Source organism: Leptonychotes weddellii, chromosome 16, assembly GCF_054177405.1.
Source record: "Leptonychotes weddellii isolate Sample4059 chromosome 16, ASM5417740v2, whole genome shotgun sequence".
Lineage (NCBI taxonomy): Eukaryota > Metazoa > Chordata > Mammalia > Carnivora > Phocidae > Leptonychotes > Leptonychotes weddellii.
This window is the reverse complement of record NC_138384.1, coordinates 35,775,448-35,794,827: the sequence shown is the minus strand read 5'-3', so window position 1 is coordinate 35,794,827 and position 19,380 is coordinate 35,775,448. Positions and strand designations below refer to the sequence as shown.

At 48.8% G+C, this 19,380-nt stretch overlaps 2 protein-coding genes across 5 annotated transcripts in view; one reads left to right on the top strand and one right to left on the bottom strand.

Moving 5' to 3' along the window:
- SLC7A9 (solute carrier family 7 member 9) overlaps nt 1–6,843 on the top strand; it is a 27,390-nt gene extending 20,547 nt beyond the window's left edge. Inside the window, exons 12-13 of the mRNA XM_081806679.1 lie at nt 2,974–3,148; nt 5,130–6,843. Of these exons, the coding sequence (XP_081662805.1) occupies nt 2,974–3,148; nt 5,130–5,194 (240 nt within the window). The 3' untranslated portion in view covers nt 5,195–6,843. The remainder of the gene's footprint in view (nt 1–2,973; nt 3,149–5,129) is intronic.
- The window catches only part of TDRD12 (tudor domain containing 12), a 68,001-nt gene continuing 54,531 nt past the window's right edge, over nt 5,911–19,380 (bottom strand). For all 4 annotated transcript variants that reach the window (XM_031034070.2, XM_031034074.2, XM_031034069.2 and 1 more), the window contains 10 exons: nt 17,950–18,137; nt 17,040–17,250; nt 15,533–15,625; nt 13,624–13,796; nt 10,157–10,266; nt 8,857–8,917; nt 8,645–8,758; nt 8,407–8,560; nt 8,254–8,320; nt 5,911–7,826 (listed from right to left, as the gene is read on the bottom strand). In XM_031034070.2, the coding sequence (XP_030889930.2) occupies nt 7,735–7,826; nt 8,254–8,320; nt 8,407–8,560; nt 8,645–8,758; nt 8,857–8,917; nt 10,157–10,266; nt 13,624–13,796; nt 15,533–15,625; nt 17,040–17,250; nt 17,950–18,137 (1,263 nt within the window). In that variant the 3' untranslated portion in view covers nt 5,911–7,734. The remainder of the gene's footprint in view (nt 7,827–8,253; nt 8,321–8,406; nt 8,561–8,644; nt 8,759–8,856; nt 8,918–10,156; nt 10,267–13,623; nt 13,797–15,532; nt 15,626–17,039; nt 17,251–17,949; nt 18,138–19,380) is intronic.

Sequence of the window (19,380 nt, the reverse complement as noted above, 5' to 3'; positions counted from 1 at the left end):
GGTCTTTCTGTGACCCCCAGGGTCCTGAGACCACACTGTCCCGGAGGGTTCCACCCCCCGCTTAGCCACCAGAGTGACGTCCCTCAGCAAAGAAATACACTGAAATCGATAGCTTTTGTTTATAAAAATGACATCCAATTGAAAGATAACAAAGAGAGCACCTCATTCCCCAAAACAAATAATGAACAAGTGCTTAGCCATAACCTCAACAAGAGGTGAGGCCTCTAAGTTGTTGCAGAATTCTTCTGAAAGAAAAGATCACTTGAACAAGTGAAAATTCATACATGTTCTTAAGAAAAATCAGTGTCATAGAGATGTCACTGTGTTTTGTTTGATTTTTTAGGGGGTGGTGGTGGAGAGGGGCAGAGGGAGAATCTTAAGCAGACTCCAAACACAGCACAGAGCCCAATGTGGGGCTTGATCTCATAACACTGAGATCATGACCTGAGCCTAAATCAAGAGTCAGACGCTTAACCAACTGAGCTCCCCAGGCATCCCAAGATGTCACTGTTTTTTAATTTAGACATTTAATGAGATCACGATACATCTGATTTTTTTCCTAGAGTTGCAGGAGTTGATTACAAAGTTCAAATTGATGCAAGAATAGCCACCAAAACAGAAGAGAGGATATTAAAATATAAAGCCTTTAAAATTTAAATATTATGGTGCTGATGAAGAAAATATAAATTATATAAATTGCTTTGTAATCCAGAAATGGGGGAAATCTTTCCTATGACTCAAAATCTATCATTACTAAGGAAAAAAATGGACGAACATAACCCCACCAAAAAAATTTAGGCATTGATAAAAAGAGAAGTTAAAAACCCATATATATAACAGATGGGGGAAAATATTGGCAATAATATCACAAAAGAGTTCCTAAAATGGAGACGGGAATTACCAACATCTGAAATGGACTGATCATATAAACAAACAAAAAATGAAAAGACAGTTCAGAGAGAAACTACAATGACACTTAAAAATGAAGCAAATGAACCCCAACAAACCCCACCCCGCCCCTAATAGGAGAATGCAGGCCACAGTTCTGATGAGGTGCCCCTGCTTGCCCACCAGACAGGCAGAGATCCCACGCTCTGGCCCCACTGTATTCTTGTGAGGCCACGGGGAAGCAGCCCGCTCTCGCACATGGTGGCTGGAATACAAATGGAAGAGCTGTTATGGAGGTGGTGGGGAGGAGGGGAACTTGGCAATATCCAGCAATTTCACATTTGCACTTATCTTTTGACCCAGCCACCCCATTTTGAGGTAATCTACCCCCAAGGTGATACTGGCCAAAGTATAATATATATACAAGGTTATTTAGTGCAGCATTTGCTGTACTAGCAAAAGGCTCCCACAACCCAAAAGCCACTCAATGGTAGACTTGCTCAAATAAATTTTGATACATCCACAAAGTAGAGTGTGATGCAGCAGGAAAAGATGGAGGAGTAATATTCTGTGTATTACTATGGCACTATCTCTGGAATATATTAGGAAAAAGCAAAGTACAAAACTACCCATTATGTATTTGCTAGTTTTTATCTGGGGGTAGTGGAAGATGAACGTGTGTGTGTGTGTGTGTATATGGTTGTGCTTCTATTTATTCTCAAAAATAAATAATGGAAGAAAAAAACCAAAATCAAAAAAAAGTTTTAAATTATTTTAAAAATTAAGATAAAAGGGAAAAAACAAATCCCTCAAAACTGAAAACAAATGGAGATAAGAAACCTTACTCTGGGGCGCCTGGGTGGCTCAGATGGTGGGCGTCTGCCTTCGGCTCAGGTCATGATCTCAGGGTCCTGGGATCGAGTCTCGCATCGGGTTCCCTGCTCAGTGCAGAGCCTGCTTCTTCCTCTCCCTCTGCCACTCCCTCTGCTTGTGCTCTTCTATCTCTCTGTCAAATAAATAAATAAAATCTTTAAAAAAAAAAAAAGAAAGAAAAAAGAAACCTTACTCTGTGATAAGTAAATGACCACACCACACAGGGAAAAACCGAAGGGCAGTATGTTGAATGAATCTCCCTCGTGGGCTATAGTTTGAGATTAAAAAGAACAAGGACTCTTACACTTCATACCATACTTCTGGTAGTGGTAGAACTGGCACAGTTATTTTGCCTATTTATTACAGGCACATTACAGGATAAAGCAAGTGAGTAATTACGCTAAAGCCATTAAGAACCAAGATTTTCAGAAGCGTTAAGAAAAAAAGACATGAAGTCTAAAGGGAAAGAAATGCAATGAATTGGAAATATCAGTATGAACTTGTGAATTTTTTCTTGAAAAAAAAATTTTCTGTCCCTGTAAAAGAACAATGAGTAGTCCAATTCCCCAGATTATGGTTTCCAAGTGCCATTTCCAACTAAAAGAAAACCGCTCCCTGCAGAAGATGGAGGAGCCCCGATCCGGTGGCCCTGGTTTCTCCTCCGGCTCCTGAACCCACAGACTGACCCTGGCAATTCAGAGGTGGGACAGTGGGACATAAGGGCCTCGTGATGTGTTACAAGGGGAAGCATATGGCTCCAGCTACAAAGTATGCTTGCCTCCAGATCCAACTACCCGTGTGCGGGAAATCTGAGGGACAGAGGAGCAAGTTCTCAGGCAAAGCTAGAATTAAGACCTTGTATTAGGATGAATCATCCAGTTCCTACAACAAATCAATGACAAGGTAAAAGAAAAGAGAGGAGGGAATAAACATGTTAAAACATAACGTCCTCCTCAGAGGTGAATACTGAATGGTTTCACAGGTAAAATGACACGATGTCTGACATTTTCTTTATATTCTAGGGAAAAGAAAAAAAAAGGTAGACTAGATGAAACAAGATTGGCAAAATTACTTTATAACTATTGAAATTGGAGGACAGGCACAAGGAGCTCATCATATTGTTCTGTAGCAGTGTTTGGTTTGGGATGAAAATTTTCGGGAAGACAATGAATGCCCATGGCCAGGTCATGACACCATGTTGTTTGTCTGCAGGTGCCCATTTTCATCCCCATCCTGGTGACCCTCATATCCGTGTTTCTGGTTGTGGCCCCAATCATCAGCGAACCTGCAATGGAGTATCTCTACTGTGTATTATTTATACTGAGTGGCCTTATATTTTACTTCCTTTTTGTCCACTATAAGTTTGGATGGGCTCAGAAAATCACAAGTAAGTACCAACAGAGGGACTGTTCTCTTAGCGAAGCACAGACAGGCAACTGCATTCCGCAACCTCACCTGTCCTTCCCTATCACAGGAGCTCATGCAGCTAGCAAATCTCACCTTTTCCTCCGTGGGGCACCTCTGGGGTCCACCTGGGGCCTCTGCCTTTGTTCCCGTCAATTACTGTAAACAAGTAGGAAGGGAAATCACCATGTTTTTTTTTTCATTGTAAGATACACATAACATGAAATTGACCATCCTAATGATTTTTTTAAAAATTTTTTATTTATTTGACAGAGAGAGACACAGCAAGAGAGGGAACACAAGCAGGAGGAGTGGGAGAGGGAGAAGCAGGCTTCCCGTTGAGCAAGGAGCCTGATGTGGGGCTCGATCCCAGGACCCTGAGATCACGACCTGAGCCGAAGGCAGACACTTAATGACTGAGCCACCCAGGCGCCCCATCCTAATGATTTTTAAGTGTGTGGTTCAGTACCGATAAGCATATTCACATGGTTTTGCATCCAACCTTCAGAGCACCACCTTCTCTTGCCTGATACACAGACATCCTGAGAGGCCCAGCAGCATCCCAGAGATCCCAAGCAGTGTTGGGACGAGAGCCCGAGCCTTCCCATGCCGAAGCCCTAGCTCTTGCTCACCATTCAGCAATCCTGGCTGCTCATCTACTGTAGGCCAATTGTGGGTTAGAAGTTCAGCTATATTAGCCACTTTAAATCAGGGGCACTCGCTACAGCGCACGGACATTCACAGTGCCGTGCCCCACGCCGTAGATTCAACCGCAGGGAAGCGCCAGCACTCCGTGGCCATCGGGGGCCAAGGCCATCAGTGGCCAAGGCCATCAGTGATCCACTACCTGAAGACCTGTTTCTTGGTCTCCATCTCCCCGTACTGTTTCTACAAGGCAGGAATTGGGCTGCGCAGTCTCACTCCGGATCTATACAACAGCCGCCTAATGTTGATGGAGTAAATGTGATTCAACATCTGCCCCTTCTCCTTCAGCTTGTCTGAACAGAGAGCAGGGAAAGCACAACCATCCCCTCAGCACTCCTCTGGGGTTTCTACATATATATATATATATGCAACTCCGGGAGACACGCAGGGTACAAAAGAGCAAAACCCAACTGGAAGGCAGTGAGGTTGACCCTGAGACTTGGTTTAGACTGAGCCAGCGGGGACTGGGAATGCCCTTCTCCAGCTTGGGCTGTTCAGATCCTGGTGTGGCCTGCATTCCTCACTGGTGAAACCCAACAGCGGTGTTATAATAAGCAAGAGAAAATCTGTTTCATGTTGATTAGCGAAGTGAAACCACACCTGAAATAGGGCTTTATTATTTCCACCAGGGACTTCTTACTTTCCTGAAAGAGCTCTCCCCACCGCCCAACCTCTTTATACTCTGATCGAAGGCCTAGGCTGAGAGAGGGTTGCAGGCACACTACTGTAGGTAGGAAAGTACATTTGGTGCTGGGAGAACAGCCATTTTCCCCTGCCTCTGACCATGAGCTTAGATCTAATCATACCGACAATCTAGCCAGGATGACTTACCACCACAGGGTTACAAAGTAGGTCTTAATTCTCAGCTTTAGAAAACTTAGCCAAGCTGCTCCCTACAAGAACTGGTTGGAAGCTGGAATTAAGGAGGTGAAAAGAACAATCTAGCTTTTAAGCAAGATGCAGGCTCAGTGCTTTCCAACTAAATACTCAACTCTCGGTCAGTGGTGGTTACGTAAGGACACAGAAGTGAGTTGTGCCTATCTTCCCCGGAGTAAAACAGTGAGCAGGCTCCTAATGCTTTCCTGGGGAATAACTTCCCTCCAGAGAGCCACCATGGCTCCCAGCATGGCTCTACCTTCAGCCCATGTCCCCTGAGCCCGGCCCCAACAGAGGACACAGCCCCCCAGGGTGGGAAGTGAGGTGAAGCCAGCTTTTAATTATAGCTCCCTAACTGCACTTCTGCTCGGCTTTTACTGCAGAGCCCATCACCCTGTACCTCCAGATGCTGATGGAAGTTGTGCCGCCAGAGGAGGCTCCAGAGTAACGGGCCCGGCCTCCGGGAGCCTCATCCAAGCCGCGCTGAATTTATTTTTGTAAGCGATATTTGTGGTTATTTCCTCCTTATGTTTTTCCTTAAGAAAAAAATGTATTCGGATGTTCATAATATTGTTATTTGTAGACATCCTCATTTCTCTGGGTTGGGGGTTCTAGAGAGAAGGACAGATGTTTACTAAAGTTAGCAGGCGGAGATGTGGCGGCCAGGCCCAGCAGACGACCACCCACGCTGGGACTCCTTACCAGGGACAGGCACGTCACACCTACCTAAATAAAGGGTATTCCTTAAACTCAGTGATCAATAGGGCATATATATATATATAATATATATAAAATATATATATATTTTATATAAAACAGGTAAAACTTTTGCTTCAGTTGAAATAGATTTTTAGCAGACTAAAGTGTAAATGTTTTACTATCTGCCCCCCGCCCGAAGTGCTGAACCCCTGTATTTTACCCGGGATGTACCAGGCGGGTCTACCCCAGGCTGATTTTCAAGGCCCCCACTGCAAAGCGGACCATCCAGAACCATCCACAGCCTGGTGCCCACGACAGGAACCACAATTGGGGGTCGGCCCCCCCCGCACCCCACCTCAACCTTCACTGGCACTCGGGTCGAACTAGAAAGGGCGGTAGTGAATATAATTCTGTTTTGCATTTGGCACTCAGGGAAAATATGGTTGAAAAAAAAGTGAACTGTCATTTCTGTGAAAACACAAATTTTATTGATATACTACAAAAGACCTTCACACCACGACTGACTCTGTGAGCAGTTCTAGAAGCATAGAGACAAAAGTACTTTTACTTTGCATTTCAGAAATTTTCCCCAAACATGAAATCAATACGTATTAAAAGAAAATTTACATTTCACAAGTCACTGTCTCTGTCCTACAAAATGTTATTCAGAACTTCAACAGGTAAATTTAAATGTCTGGAACAAAGAAATCCAGATTTAAACATCTGGCCCAGCCCCCCACGATTCCCCTCAGGCTATTTGTGAACAACACTAGAGAAGCTGGACACCCCCCACCCCCGATTTAGGCAGCTCTATCACCTGCTCTTATTGTTGCTATGTTTTACAAAAGAGAGTGAATATAAGCAGGTGGCCAGCAGTCACAGGGCAAGCCAGCGCCACTCAGGAGGCCTGGCCACCCATCCAGAGGCCTCCCCCGGTGGGAGCGCGGAAGCTCTACCTACAGGCACCTGCTGAGGCCATTACAAGAGCTCCGCAGAGTCAAGCCTCCCTCCGCCAGCAAAGACCCCAGGACTTCTGACCTCCTGAAGAGCCTGCCCGATTTAGCCCAAGAAAAGGACAATCACTCCAGTACTTCATGGGCCGATCTGACACCCGCCAAGCAGCCCACGGGAGTCCCGGCGGCAACCACCTGGCTGCCCACCCGGCCTCCCTCACGGCGCCCCCGCCCGGCAGGCATCCCGGGGTGGCCCCTGGAGCAGGGCGAGGCCACGCAGCGAGCAGGAGGTCTTATTTTACAGATGAGGAAACTGAGAGTCAGAGTGTGATCCCAACCTGCTCACAGGACAGCCTGGTGACAGTCTGTTCAAGCGGTGGCTTACCTACCGGGACCTCTGTGCTTTCTGACATGTGACAATAAAGGTCTTGGGGGCAGTCACGATGGTCACGCTCGGTCACCCTTCTTTCCGGCCTCTAGGCAAAGCTGCTGCCTCCTACTGAACACAGACACAGGGCTGACATTTCACTCCCCTCTGCAGCTCTTCTGGCTACCACGCAGGTCCGGCTCGGGGCGCTCCCGCAGTCAGGGGCCCATGCCCGGACAGCGTCCTGGGTGCTGCGAGGGCTCCCCACACCCAGCTGTTCTGAGGGTCGCCTCCAGGCGCCCCCCACGTCCTCTTCTGTTTCCACCGAGGAGAAATCTTCGTCCCGAGTGCCCAGGACGGTGCAGGGCCAGGCGGGGCTTCAGAAACAGCAGCTCTACCTCCAGAAGCCATGGGTCTGGCTGTTGACGGCCGAGGTGACCCCGCTCTCACCCCTGGTCGATCTGCGGGTCGCCCCCAGTCTCCCCAGAATACTGCAAGTACAGGTCCACAGGTCGTTCTGTTGAATCCCAACAAGCTCGGGGTAGAAAGCATGAAGTCGTAACCCAGAAACCTCAATTTATATGTACAACACCAGGGTTTTGGCAAGGTACCAGCCAGGTCTCCGGGAAAAAGTGAACAGACTAGAGTCTCCGGAAAGGACAATTCATCCCCCAAATGGCACACTGTGCTCCCCGCCCCTCAGGGTGAGTGTGTGGGGACAGGCTACGTGCGAGAGGCGGTGCAGGTGGACTCTGGGCCCGGGTCAGACCAGAGCCCACACCCCAGAGTCCCTGCACCCCGTCTCTCACCAGTACCAATCCCAGTGCCCCAGGATGACGTCTGGTCAGAATTTATCCTTAAGTCAAAGACAGGTCTGGCCGTGACTGCTTGTTTCCTGAGCTCCCAGCCACACGACGTGTCCATCTGTCCGTGTGCAGTTTGGGCCACCCTTCCGGATCGGACTTGTGCTCATTCACTCTCACTTCCATCATCCTCCGATGTCCGGTCACTGTTCTCAGCCCCCTCTGCCACTTTGCACGGCAGGTTTTTAGAATTCACAACTACAAGAGTTCGGTATTATTGAAAAATCTCTTAACTACAGACTCATTAGCACATCTCCCCCACCCCCGAACCCTGCCATTATTTTGGCCAATGCAGAAGAAGTCCCTTAGGTTCTAGAGCTCTATTTTGTGACTTACGTTATATTTTCATTATTTTAGGCAAGAAATGAGCAGGTAAAATGTGCCTGCTTAGAAATTAATTATCCTCCCAGGAAGAAAATCTGTAGAACTGTTGTAAGAAGGTATGCTTATAATTAAGAGTTGATACCTCCTCAAACCAGAACATTTAGCACCAAGATCGGCCACAAGGAGAAAACCAATTCCCAAGGGCGTCACGGTAACAGCCCATTTCCCCAAGGGCCGCAGTCCTCAAACCATGGCACTCAGCACCTGCAACTCCCCAGGAAGTGGGCACACCCCATCTTACCCTGGGGGAACTGGCTGTCCTCTTCACATTCTTCCCAGTGATCGAAATCAAAAGCCACATTAGGATTCTGTTCAAGAGAAGAGGTGACATTAAATGACAGAGTAAGTCACGCTTGGGGCATTGAGACCAGCCCCCCGGTTCATCTCCACTCACCCTCTGTTTGAGTAAGCTGCACCAAGATCCCCTGGTCTCTTTGGCAAGAGTGATCACAGGCTCCCCATTTGTGATCGCGCACTTGCAGGCGTCCTTTACTATGCTGGCCCGCAGCTCCATGTCAGCCAAGTAAAACTTCTCTCCCGCCCAGCCACTAGGTGTACAGAGAGAAAAGCCAGTCTTTTAACATGGTAGAAGTGATTTCAACTGTAGGTCTACAAGACATACAGGAACCTACCTGAAAACGACTCTATCTTGGAAATATTTACATTTGTAATCTTTTACGTTCCTTATTCTTATCTTCAGTATGACCACATCATCTTTTTGGAACCATTTTATCTGTGGGTGGAAGCTAGGAGAGAAGACGATGGCTTACGCGGGCACACAATTCATTCACTGGGGGGTCGGGGGAAGGGGAGGGAAGCCGACCCCGGTCATGGGGGGACGTACCTTTTCAGAGGCTCTGTGGTTCTGTGAAGGGGAGAATCACTTGTGTTTTCAGGTGAAGTTTCTGGGCAGAAAGTCAAATGTTCCAGTAAGTTATTTATACGTAACTGTATACTCCACGTACCTATCAGTACTTTCTTGCACTTCATGCAACTTTTAGTCGAGGAACTACTGACAAAGAGTATCAATTTCCGAGTATCCACTCGCAAAGAATAATTAGAAGAAATTAAAATGCACCATTTAGTAGAATTAATAAAAACGGGCTCTGACAAATACTATAATTAAACCATCAGGTAAGTCAAATCACTCTGAAAGGGAGCGGCATTACCACCGGCGGCCATCTTAACCTGCGAGGCCGAGAGATGCCCACCAGAGGAGAAGGCATCTGGTCGCAGATCTATGTGAGGCACCAGTGCTGAGCATGACACTTCCTAAAACAACACCATTTGAACTTCTTGGTCTAAAGCCCCCAAATCTTCCATCTGAAGACTGAGCAAGAATGTTCACAGCAGCTTTAACCATCGTCAAAAACTGAAAACAGCCTCAGTGTCTATCAAGAGGTGAACGGATAAATAACTCGGGGTGTGTTTGGATCACAGAATAGCACTCAGGGGTAAGAAGGTGCCACCACTCCTTGTAATCGCCTAGATTAATCTCAGACAGAATGCTGGGTGGGAGAGGCCCCAAGAGCGCACACTCTGTGCTTCTAATTCAGTGGAACTGATGGCAATGGACATCAGGACGGTGGTTCCTGGGAAGGGTTTCAGGCGGGGAAGATGTGGTAGGGAGATTCCTGGGGCTCTAGAAATGTTCGAGCCGCCTCATCTGGGTGTGGTCCGTGGACACAGACACACATGTAAGTAATTCTGATGAGCTGTGTGGTACTTCCCTGGATGAACATTATACCTCAATTAACAAAAAGGCAAAAGTTATTAAAAAAACATTGGAAGCTGAATTAAAAACAAAGGTAGATCATACCAGTTTATGTCACCTTCTATAGAATTCATCTAAAAGTGGAAAGCCTCAACATTGGAAAACTTCTAAGCTTTCATGATTTTAAGTGAGCCATGTTTTTTTTTTTTTTTAAGATTTTTTTTTTTAATTCATTTGAGAGAGAGGGAGAGTGAGCACGAGGAGGGGGGAGGGGCAGAGGCAGAGGGAGAAGCAGACTCCCTGCTCAGCAGGGAGCCCAATGCGGGGCTCGATCCTAGGACCCTGGGATCATGAGCTGAGCCAAAGGCAGACGCTTAGCCGACTGAGCCCCCCAGGCACCCCTAAGTGAGCCATGTATTAAATCACCAACCATGCTTTTGGTTTTCTGGCTTTGCCCCGGAGTCGGCACCTCTTTCTGAGCCTCTGTCCTCCTGCTGTGGGCTCTGCGGACAAGCAGCATCTTCTGCTGGAGAAGGCGCCCTGGACGGAGGAGGTGAAGGTTAACTCGGAGTCGAAGAGACAGCAAGCTCTGGCCCTCTACGGGGCCCTCCCAGCAAGAGGAGGAAGGCAGGCAGCCACGGACGGCCTCGACGGACCCTCAGACCTGCCCCGGGGTCAGGACTCACGCCAGGGGGCGGGGCAGGGCCAGCAGCTCTGCTCACTGCTGCACCCCTTGTGGTGAGCCCAGAGCAGATCATCAATCCGTACTGGCCGATAAGTGCGTTAACTCATTTACCAGAAAAGTTCTCTTTCAAATCATTTAACTTTGAGAATAACCAGCCCTGCTACCCACTTCAAAATGGATTAAAGAGGAGGAAGTAAAAGCATCTCTGCACCCCTGCCCTAGTCCCTCAGCTCCTCCTCCCCGAGATACCCCCTTAACCAGTGTGGGGCTACTTCTAGAAACGCGCTTTGCATAAACAAGCATATAATGCCATCTGTATCTAAAACACACATACACACCATTTACACACCTGAGAACGGACTCCATTCACTTTTCTGCCCCTTCAATTATACTTAATAACTAGAGATAGACTACTCCATATCAGTACACAGAGGGCTGCCTCATTCTTTAAAAATTAAAAAAAAATTTTTTTTTGAACAGATAACCACTTTCATGTGGTTCAATGTTTTGAGATAAATGAAAAGGTCTTACACAGCAAAAAATCTCCCTCATGTCTCTGTTTCCCAGCCAACCCACTGCCTTGGTCATGGGCAACAACATAATTCATTTTTGTGCATCCTTTCAGAGATAACTCAGCCCTAAAGGAGCAAGCCCATGCAAACACATGCACGCACACTTGCGTGCACACACACACACACATCTATGGCGTGGGGGGTGTGCATGTGTGTCTCCAAGGGGACTTCTGGCCGACACACATGAAGCCTGTGAGTGGCACCCCACAAACCCCACAAAGGGTGGAGGCAGCATCTTGTTTCCAACCACCCAGGCAGGGGCCCCTCCCCAGGCCCCATCCTCCCCACAGTGCAGCGCCAGACCCTCCATCCCGCCCTCTTCCACCACGGCTCCCTCTCCTTCACCAGACCCTCATCCACTGGGGTTCCATCCCTCCTCGTCACACACTTCCCGAACGGTGGCTCTCCTCCGCTCCCAGCAAACGAGTCTTCCCCAGCAGCTTTCCTGAGCTCCAGGCTGCTTTCCATAATCCTTCAATCTGACGTGTCCCAAACCAACTCGCCATCTCCTCCTCCCCAACCAGCACCATGACACCGTCCACCATGCCAATACCCTCCCCGCCCAGGGCTCAGATTCTACAATCACAACCCCGCCGTCTGCCGGTCACCAAGCTCTATGGCTTCCAGAGCTTTCATGTCCCCAGGACCCGTCCTCTTTCCCAGCCTGCTGTAAGAATGGCGCCCTTCTCCTCCTGATCCAGATTACCGCCATGGCTTCCCCATCCAGCTCCTGAAATGGAGTCTCTGCTGGGCAGGCTCTGTCTGTAGCACCTTCCACGCGGCCCTCTGCACGCCCGCCCGTGCGTATGCCCACAGGTGTGCCAGACTGCTGCACACGCGCAGAGCCGAGCGTGCAGAGGGCCGAGCGTGGAACAGAGCCGGGGCTCAGGTGCAGCTGCTGTGTTTCACAGAACTGGCCGCGCCTCGTGCTCATCGAATCTACTAAATTCTAATGACAGCTTTGTTGTTGTTGTTGTTGTTTTTAAATCTTACAAGCAAGCACAGAGCAATTTTTGTTTCCTTGAAAGTGTGTAAAACAGACGTGTCTCCTAATCCCACGGGCATTCAAATTCATTAAGATAAAAATTAACAACTTCAGGTTCAAGTATTTTAACCTTTGCCATGTTCTTTGAAACTGTGCTGTGTTCATCGGTTACCAGGGGCCCCAGGCTGACCCCGTGGCCCGCTCGCCGTGCTCACTTGTCGGGCCTCCTGGCGGCGTGTGGCAGGCTCACGGCTCCCTGCTCCGGGACACCCCTCACCCGCCCTCTGGGAGTCTGCCCTCCCTGGCCTCCTCCGACGCTGCTGCTCCTTCTCAGGCTCCCCTCAGCCGCCCACCTCCCAACACTGGGCCCCCCTCGGACTTCGACATGCACTCCTTCGGGCTCTTATCCAGGTCCCGGCTGTCAGGACCCAGGACCTGCCAGCGAGCCTCCATGAGACCCCACCCCCCCAGAACTGTATTCGGAAGCAGGCTACTTCTGGCCACCTCCACAAAGCCGCCCCAGCCCAAGCCACCGGCACCCTGTCCCGAGCTCTTGGCGCAGCCTTTGTCCCCCACCCCAGCCTCTTCTCAACATAGTAGCCAAGGATCTTCTGACTAAATCATTCCTCTGCGCAACACCTTCTCATGGCTCCTCTCCTCAGGGCGCGAGCCCGACCAAGGCTTGCAAATGGTCCCGGGGTCCGACAAGATCCCACCCGGGGTGGCTCTGATGCGCGCACCTACGGGTCTCCCCGCGTTTCTGCTCTAGTCACGGCACCTTCCTCCCCGTTCCCGAAATCAAGGGATAACTGAGCCGGCTCTGTGACTGTCTCGTGGGGGATGCCAGGTACTTTCCCAGGGACTTCCACTGTCTCTCACGTTTGGCTTGTGGAAGTGTCAGCTGGGCCCATCTGGAACACTACTGGGCACCAGCTCTAGGGGGGACTCCGCAATTCCGTCCATGCACCAAACACATGTAGGAGAATGTCGACTGCACCACCACCCGAAAGGGCCCAGGGCAGGGAAATGTCTTCCCTCAGCAGCAGAATGGGTAAATGGTACGTTTATGGTACATTCACACGATGGAGTCGTATGCAGCGGTAAGGACTTATGATCTGCAGCCACACACACACCACGGATGAATCTCACAAACTGTGCCGAACTCAGGGAGCCAGAGAGGAGAGCCACACTGCTTGATTCCCGTCAGACACGGTACAACCCAGGGAGAGCAATCTGTGCTCTCCAATCGGGACAGCAGTTGCCCTCGGGGAGGGAGCGGCAGGAGATGGGGCTGATCGTGCCCACCTTCTGATCCGGGGTTGGTTTCTGTGCTCAGAAAATCCACCGGCCTGTACTTACAGCATGTAGAGTTTTCTGTCTGTCGATCAACAGCTAACAAAAACTTACTGTGTGAGAGATACAGGTCAAACAATACACTTGGGATTGGTTTGATACTATTCCACCAAAAACAAAACTGTACATTGGGGTATGGATAAAATCAGATTCCCCAAATCTGAGAAATCATCGAAGCTGAGTGACGAAAACATGGAGACTCAGTAACCTATTCAACCTCCAAACAAAAAAAAAAGTCTCTAAGCTCCTAGTTCTATTCCTACAAAACCGCACTTCCAAACGGGAGACAAAACCCCACTTACAGGGCCTGGCTCAGGCTTTCTTCATCAGGTGGCATTTTAGCTCTTTCGTGTAACGTCTTCAGCTGTTCTATATGCTCCGAGTTGTCAATGCCCATTCCCATCGACAAAATTTCAGTACGAACATTATAGTCAATAACAGAGGTCTTCAAATTTGAAAGTTTTGTAATGTGCACCTTGAATCAAAAAAAAAGTCTATTTGCAGGAATCAGGCTTTGAACTTTCAAATCAATAGAAAACGCTCACGTGACCTTGCGATCTCACTGTCACGCTGGGCGCTCGTGGGCCTCCCTGAGTGGCTTCCAGCTGATTTCGTAACTGAGGTGACACGTGAGATTCTTCCAGAGCCCACTCCCACACTACAGAAGTACGATGAGGGCTGGGGTTGGGGGCTCCCTGTAATGCTGGGACCACACACAAAATTCTTAGATCTTTCTAACTTTTTATCTCTCTTAACAAGGAGGACCCTAAGGCTCAGAGACGTCGGTGCCCAGAAAGGGCCTACACCATGGCCCTAAATCCTGTGCTCTGGGCAGTTTCCTCCACTGGTTTTCTTCTGCAACCAAAATATTCTCATCCATCTTAATTTACACAAAATATGAGGTTTTGCCACACTGAGATTCCTGTCGATGGGAGGTGCAGACCCAGGACTGGGCATCCCCTTCATGGCAGCAGGGTGGGGAGCCAGGCCAGGACCAGCTGGAGCACCTTCCTAAGCGAACACCGGGAATGTGTTCCCACCTGGGACTGGCAGAAGAGCCTTTCTCCACTCAAACTGGGGGCCGAGCGGTCTGGGGAGAGAAGGAAGTGTGTGGGGGTCTGTCTCCCCTCCACCGTGCCATGGACACCAATACACGAGCTGTGGGAGCAGAATGCCAGGTGGATTGTCTTTGCTTCTTCATTTCCTTAGCTGTCGTCTTAAAAATCTCTTAATAAAGTTTCCATTTTTGGGGCACCTGGGTGGCTCAGTCGGTTAAGCGTCTGCCTTCGGCTCAGGTCATGATCCCAGGGTACTGGGATCAAGCCCCTCATCGGGCTCCCTGCTCTGCGGGGAGCCTGCTTCTCCCTCTCCCACTCCCCCTGCTTGTGTTCCTCTCCGCTGTGGCTCTCTCTGTCAAATAAATAAAATCTTTAAAAAAAAAGTTTACATTTTTTTCCTCCAATAAAGAACCAGAATACTATTATATAAACCAAGACGCCAAATCTTCATTTGACCTGTATTGGTAATCTTTACCTTCTCTACTAAAAATCATTGTCTCCTCTGAACTCTTAAATCTTACACCCAAACTCCTCTTTGTAGGTGTGAAGGCTTTTCCAGTCTCATAAAAATAACTTCCAGCAGAACAATTTTATGAACTGAATTCTTTTAAATGTTATACACATACTAAGATTTAAGTCCAATGGAGAACTTCAGATTGAAAAGCAGAGCTCTTGGTGTACGAGTGGTCAGAGGGGGTGATGCTGGCATTGGAGGGGTTGCGGGGAGGCCCCACTTACAGGTCCTGGTCTGACACTCAGCCCTGCCCACCCCTGTGGCAACTCCACAGAGTAGGAGTTTCTGTTCATGGACAGAAGCCAAGTGTCCCACACCAGACCTAGCACAGAATGGGTGCTCAATAAATATTTGGTGAAGAAATATATTATTCAAGCAACAAATCAGAATAATTTTAGGGGTCCATCCAAAAACAGATTTCTTTTAAGAAAACCACATACTCAGGGCGCCTGGGTGGCTCAGTTGGTTAAGCATCTGCCTTCGGCTCAGGTCATGATCTCAGGGTCCTGGGATCGAGCTCCACGTTGGGCTCCCTGCTCAGCGGGAAGCCTGCTTCTCCCTCTGCCCCTTCCCCCATTTGTGTGCGCCCCCCCACCAAGTAAATAAAATCTTTTTAAAAAAAGAAAACTGCATACCCACCATTGGATCGATCCACACTGTATTTCCTAAAGCCAATATCACTTTGGCATCATGCAATTTTCCAATAATTTTACGATGAATGTACCTAGTAACCTAGAAAAAAAACCACTTAGGTAATTTCTCTGAAGCTTTAGGAAAATATCTTATTCTGTTTATGCTGTATAGTTTCGCAAAAAATGTCTCCATGCATTTCACTTGAGCCTTACCCCCACCCCATGAGGCAGGTTACAGAGGCCCTCATGCCCCTGCGTGGACAAGGGTAATTAACAGGGGAGCTGAATAAGGACAGAGGCAAATGGCACCTCTGGACCCCCCAGGCTGCATGTTCCCCATTGCGGCCATGTGTCCTAGCTCTCCTCTGTGAACAACAAGTCTGTCTCTGGAAGCTCACTGAGCCTGAAGAAACCCTGGAGCTGAGGGGCCCCAGGCTTCCATGTACCCTGTCCCGAGCACATGGCTGATGTTTGTCTCAAGCAGGGCCCCAGCAGATCCGACGTGCCAGAGTACTCCTTCAGGCCCATTTCCACTCCTGTAAAGCAGACAGGAGGGAGCTGGCTCATCACAATTAGATGCTTCCATCCCCCTTGAACCTTGCACAGTCATTTTAAAGAATACACATGGGAGAAACTTGCCCCTTTTTCCAGAGGCCCCTCTTCAAGAAATACTTGTGGTTGATCGTCTTGACAGACCAAACGGTTCTTGAAGACAAGAACCATGACCTTCTTGCTAATGGCTACATCCCCAGAGCCCAATGGTACCAGACCACAGGAACACTCTGTGAATACTTTGCAGAAGGAAAAAAAACCACTATTTAATAAGGAGTATTTTTAATGGACCTCTAACAGCAGTGTCGTGTGTTCATCCTGTATTGTGAAAACACTCACCTGTTTAATCCCTGGACCATGTCCGACCTTGTTTATAACCCAAACTGTTTTTACTTTGTCAACTGCAAAGTCCTATTAATTGGATTATATGAAATTTAACCCTCCTTTGAAGAATCAAGCGCATCGTTAGGAAGAAGACTCACTGCTCTGCTGATGAGGAGGACCAGCTGTCTGGCGAGCCATGGAAGCCCACCTGGGGCGGCTCTTTCGTGTACCGTGTGTTCTCTCCACCTTTGGTGCCTCATCTGGTCTATGTAGGGAAATCCTAGTGACTCTTCCTGAAGGGCCCAGAGGAAATGCCCTTCCTGTGCTCTCTTTCCTTGCCCGGCCTCCCAACCCCAAGGGAATGAGCTGGCCTCTGCCTCCATTTGATGGGGGTACCCACTTGGGGCTCACACTGTTTCCTCCCAAGCTGACAGCCAACTTATTTCATCGTGATGTGTAGCTTATACCAATTCTAAGACTGTGAGCACTAATGATGACGACGACCACCCGGACGAGGGTCTTTAACTGTCAGGAACCATGAGGCTTCTTAGCCAAACTTAATACTCTAAATTTAAATAAACCTCGATTCTGTGTATATTCTGAAAGTCAACAAAGTACAAAAAGCCAAAATAACTTACCTTTGGATTCCACTCAACTTCATTGTCAGCAGGTTTCACTCTGCAAACAATGAACTCCACCGCCTGGGGGGGCAGAGTGTGGAAATTTTCCGGAAGACGCAGCAGTTGGTCTCTTGTGACGAGTCCAGTCCGGCCTTCATCTATAAACTTCACAAGGACACCGTCCGGACCCCAGGTGTCTTCTTTTTGGCTCAGCTCCAGCACCTCAACCCTGGAGAACAACCGTAGCTTTAGTGTAACACAGAGATCCCAAAGGAAAATCATCTTTGCCTCCCCACCTACTCATTAAATCCAAGAAGACTCTAAACTGCAAGGTTCTTTTCCATACTAGAAATAAAAATTAGCTCGAGCCCCCAAGAACACTCAGAATGGCTTATTCAAGTACACGGAAGTATAAAGAATGTGTACTACTTTTGACTAGAGTAAACCCCTTTATCGGACAACACGATGAAAATCAACTCAGTGAAGTGACGTTTCCACATTTCTCGGTCGAGCCTACCCCGAGCGGAGCTGGGAGCGGCACGGGAACACCGACCGCACAGCCTACGTCATCCCGCCACGGCTCAGCCTGCTCATCTGTGAGAGGGGACCCCATCTCACGGCAATCACATGAGCGTGGAGTGAGGCGGAGGCGTCTACGTAGGCGGCACAGGGACGGCTCTGGAAGCGTGACACTGCCTTCCGTGCCCTGTGCTCCGGAGCCAGGAGCCCAGGGTCAGGGGAGTGTCAGGTGCAGAACCTCATCGGGCGGCTGGGGGGACGCGACGCTGCCACCCCCCCGCCCACCCAGGGGCCAGGCTACATCCGCGCACACCGGGGCAGATGGACACGGGTGCAAACAGGGATTCAATACCACTGAAAGGTGCCTCCTGTTTCACAACTCTTAAGATGAAATACATAGACCTTTTACCTGTGATAAAGTGTTTTTTCTGCTAATCCATATAATCCGAGTTTCTCCACCTTTTCAACAGTCGTTTTATTGCTGTTACCCTTAAAATACTCATTCATTTCAGCATTAAGAGTTGCATAAAGATCCACTTGTTTATCAATTATACGACCAAAATAATGCGTTGCATTCGAAATATAAAAGGGTATTATCTGAAAAATAATCAGCAAACATATTCAGAAAACAAACTCAATCTAAACCAAAAAGCTATCTGCAGAATCAGCCCCTGACCTAAGAGCCCACAGTGCGCCGACAGGGATGGAAACGTGAACCAGGGAACTGGCCAGCACACGACAGAACCTTCCTGTACCCACAGAGGACTGTGGTTTCCCTTTAAATCTAAAGGAAAACTTTCTGTTAATCTATTTTAAAACTTTATTATTAATTGTGTTTGTTTACTCCATACTGCACTTTATAAAAATCATTCTTAAATAGCATCCCTTTCTCTTGAGCTCTTTCTGCTCTTTGTTCCCGTGACAAGCAGTATTTTGCGTAGGAGGCGCTAGGGATAGGAGATAAGCCACGTCCTATGGACAGATGGGCCGCAGCCAGCATGTGGTCAAGGCAGACAACTCTTCACAGGCGAGGGTATGCAGGGTGGCTGGTGTGCGAGGGGCAATGTCGGCGTGCACGTGTGTCAGCGAGAGCGCGGAGAAGGCACTGCAGACCCGGAACAGCCTGCATGAAGGCGGGGAGTGGTGAGCTGCCCCAGCAGAGGCCAGGGCAGAGGAGTCACCTGCTGGGAAGGCAGAGGGGGCAGTGCTGACTGGGAGGCAAGCAGGCTAGAAGGCAGGGGTGAGGTCACCCCTTGTGATCAATCTCACAGGCTAACAGCCCCTAGCCCTCCTCTGTGGCACCCGAGCCTCCCTGCTTGCTGTTCCCCCACTCTCACCGCCAACGAGCTCTGCCCTGTGCCACAACACGCCACATTAACTCCTACCTCAGGGACTCGCTGCGTCCTCTCCCCGGAACAGTCTTCCCCAGGTTTTCCATGGCCGGATCCTTATCCTTTGGCCCTCGGTGCAGCTGACCCCTCAGAGAGTGCCTCCCTGCCCATAATCCCCACAGGCCCTCTGGTACTTTGGTGCATTTCACCTTCTCCAGAGCACGTGTCACCATCTTTCCCACTCACCTGTTCCAGAAAAAACCCCGAAATGTGCCCAGAAAACCCCCAGTCCTGGGCACACAGGGCTTTTTTCCAGCCATACCGCCCCCTAGGCCCCAATTGTTTTGACTCCACTCTCACGAGCAGTCCTGTACATAACTAATTCACTCTGTTACAGTCACAGGATATGAGGTAAGGACATAAAAATCAACTGCATTTCTAAACAATCAGAAAATGAAGTTCAAAGAAAAATAACATTAGCATCTAAAAACATGAAATGCCAGCAATAA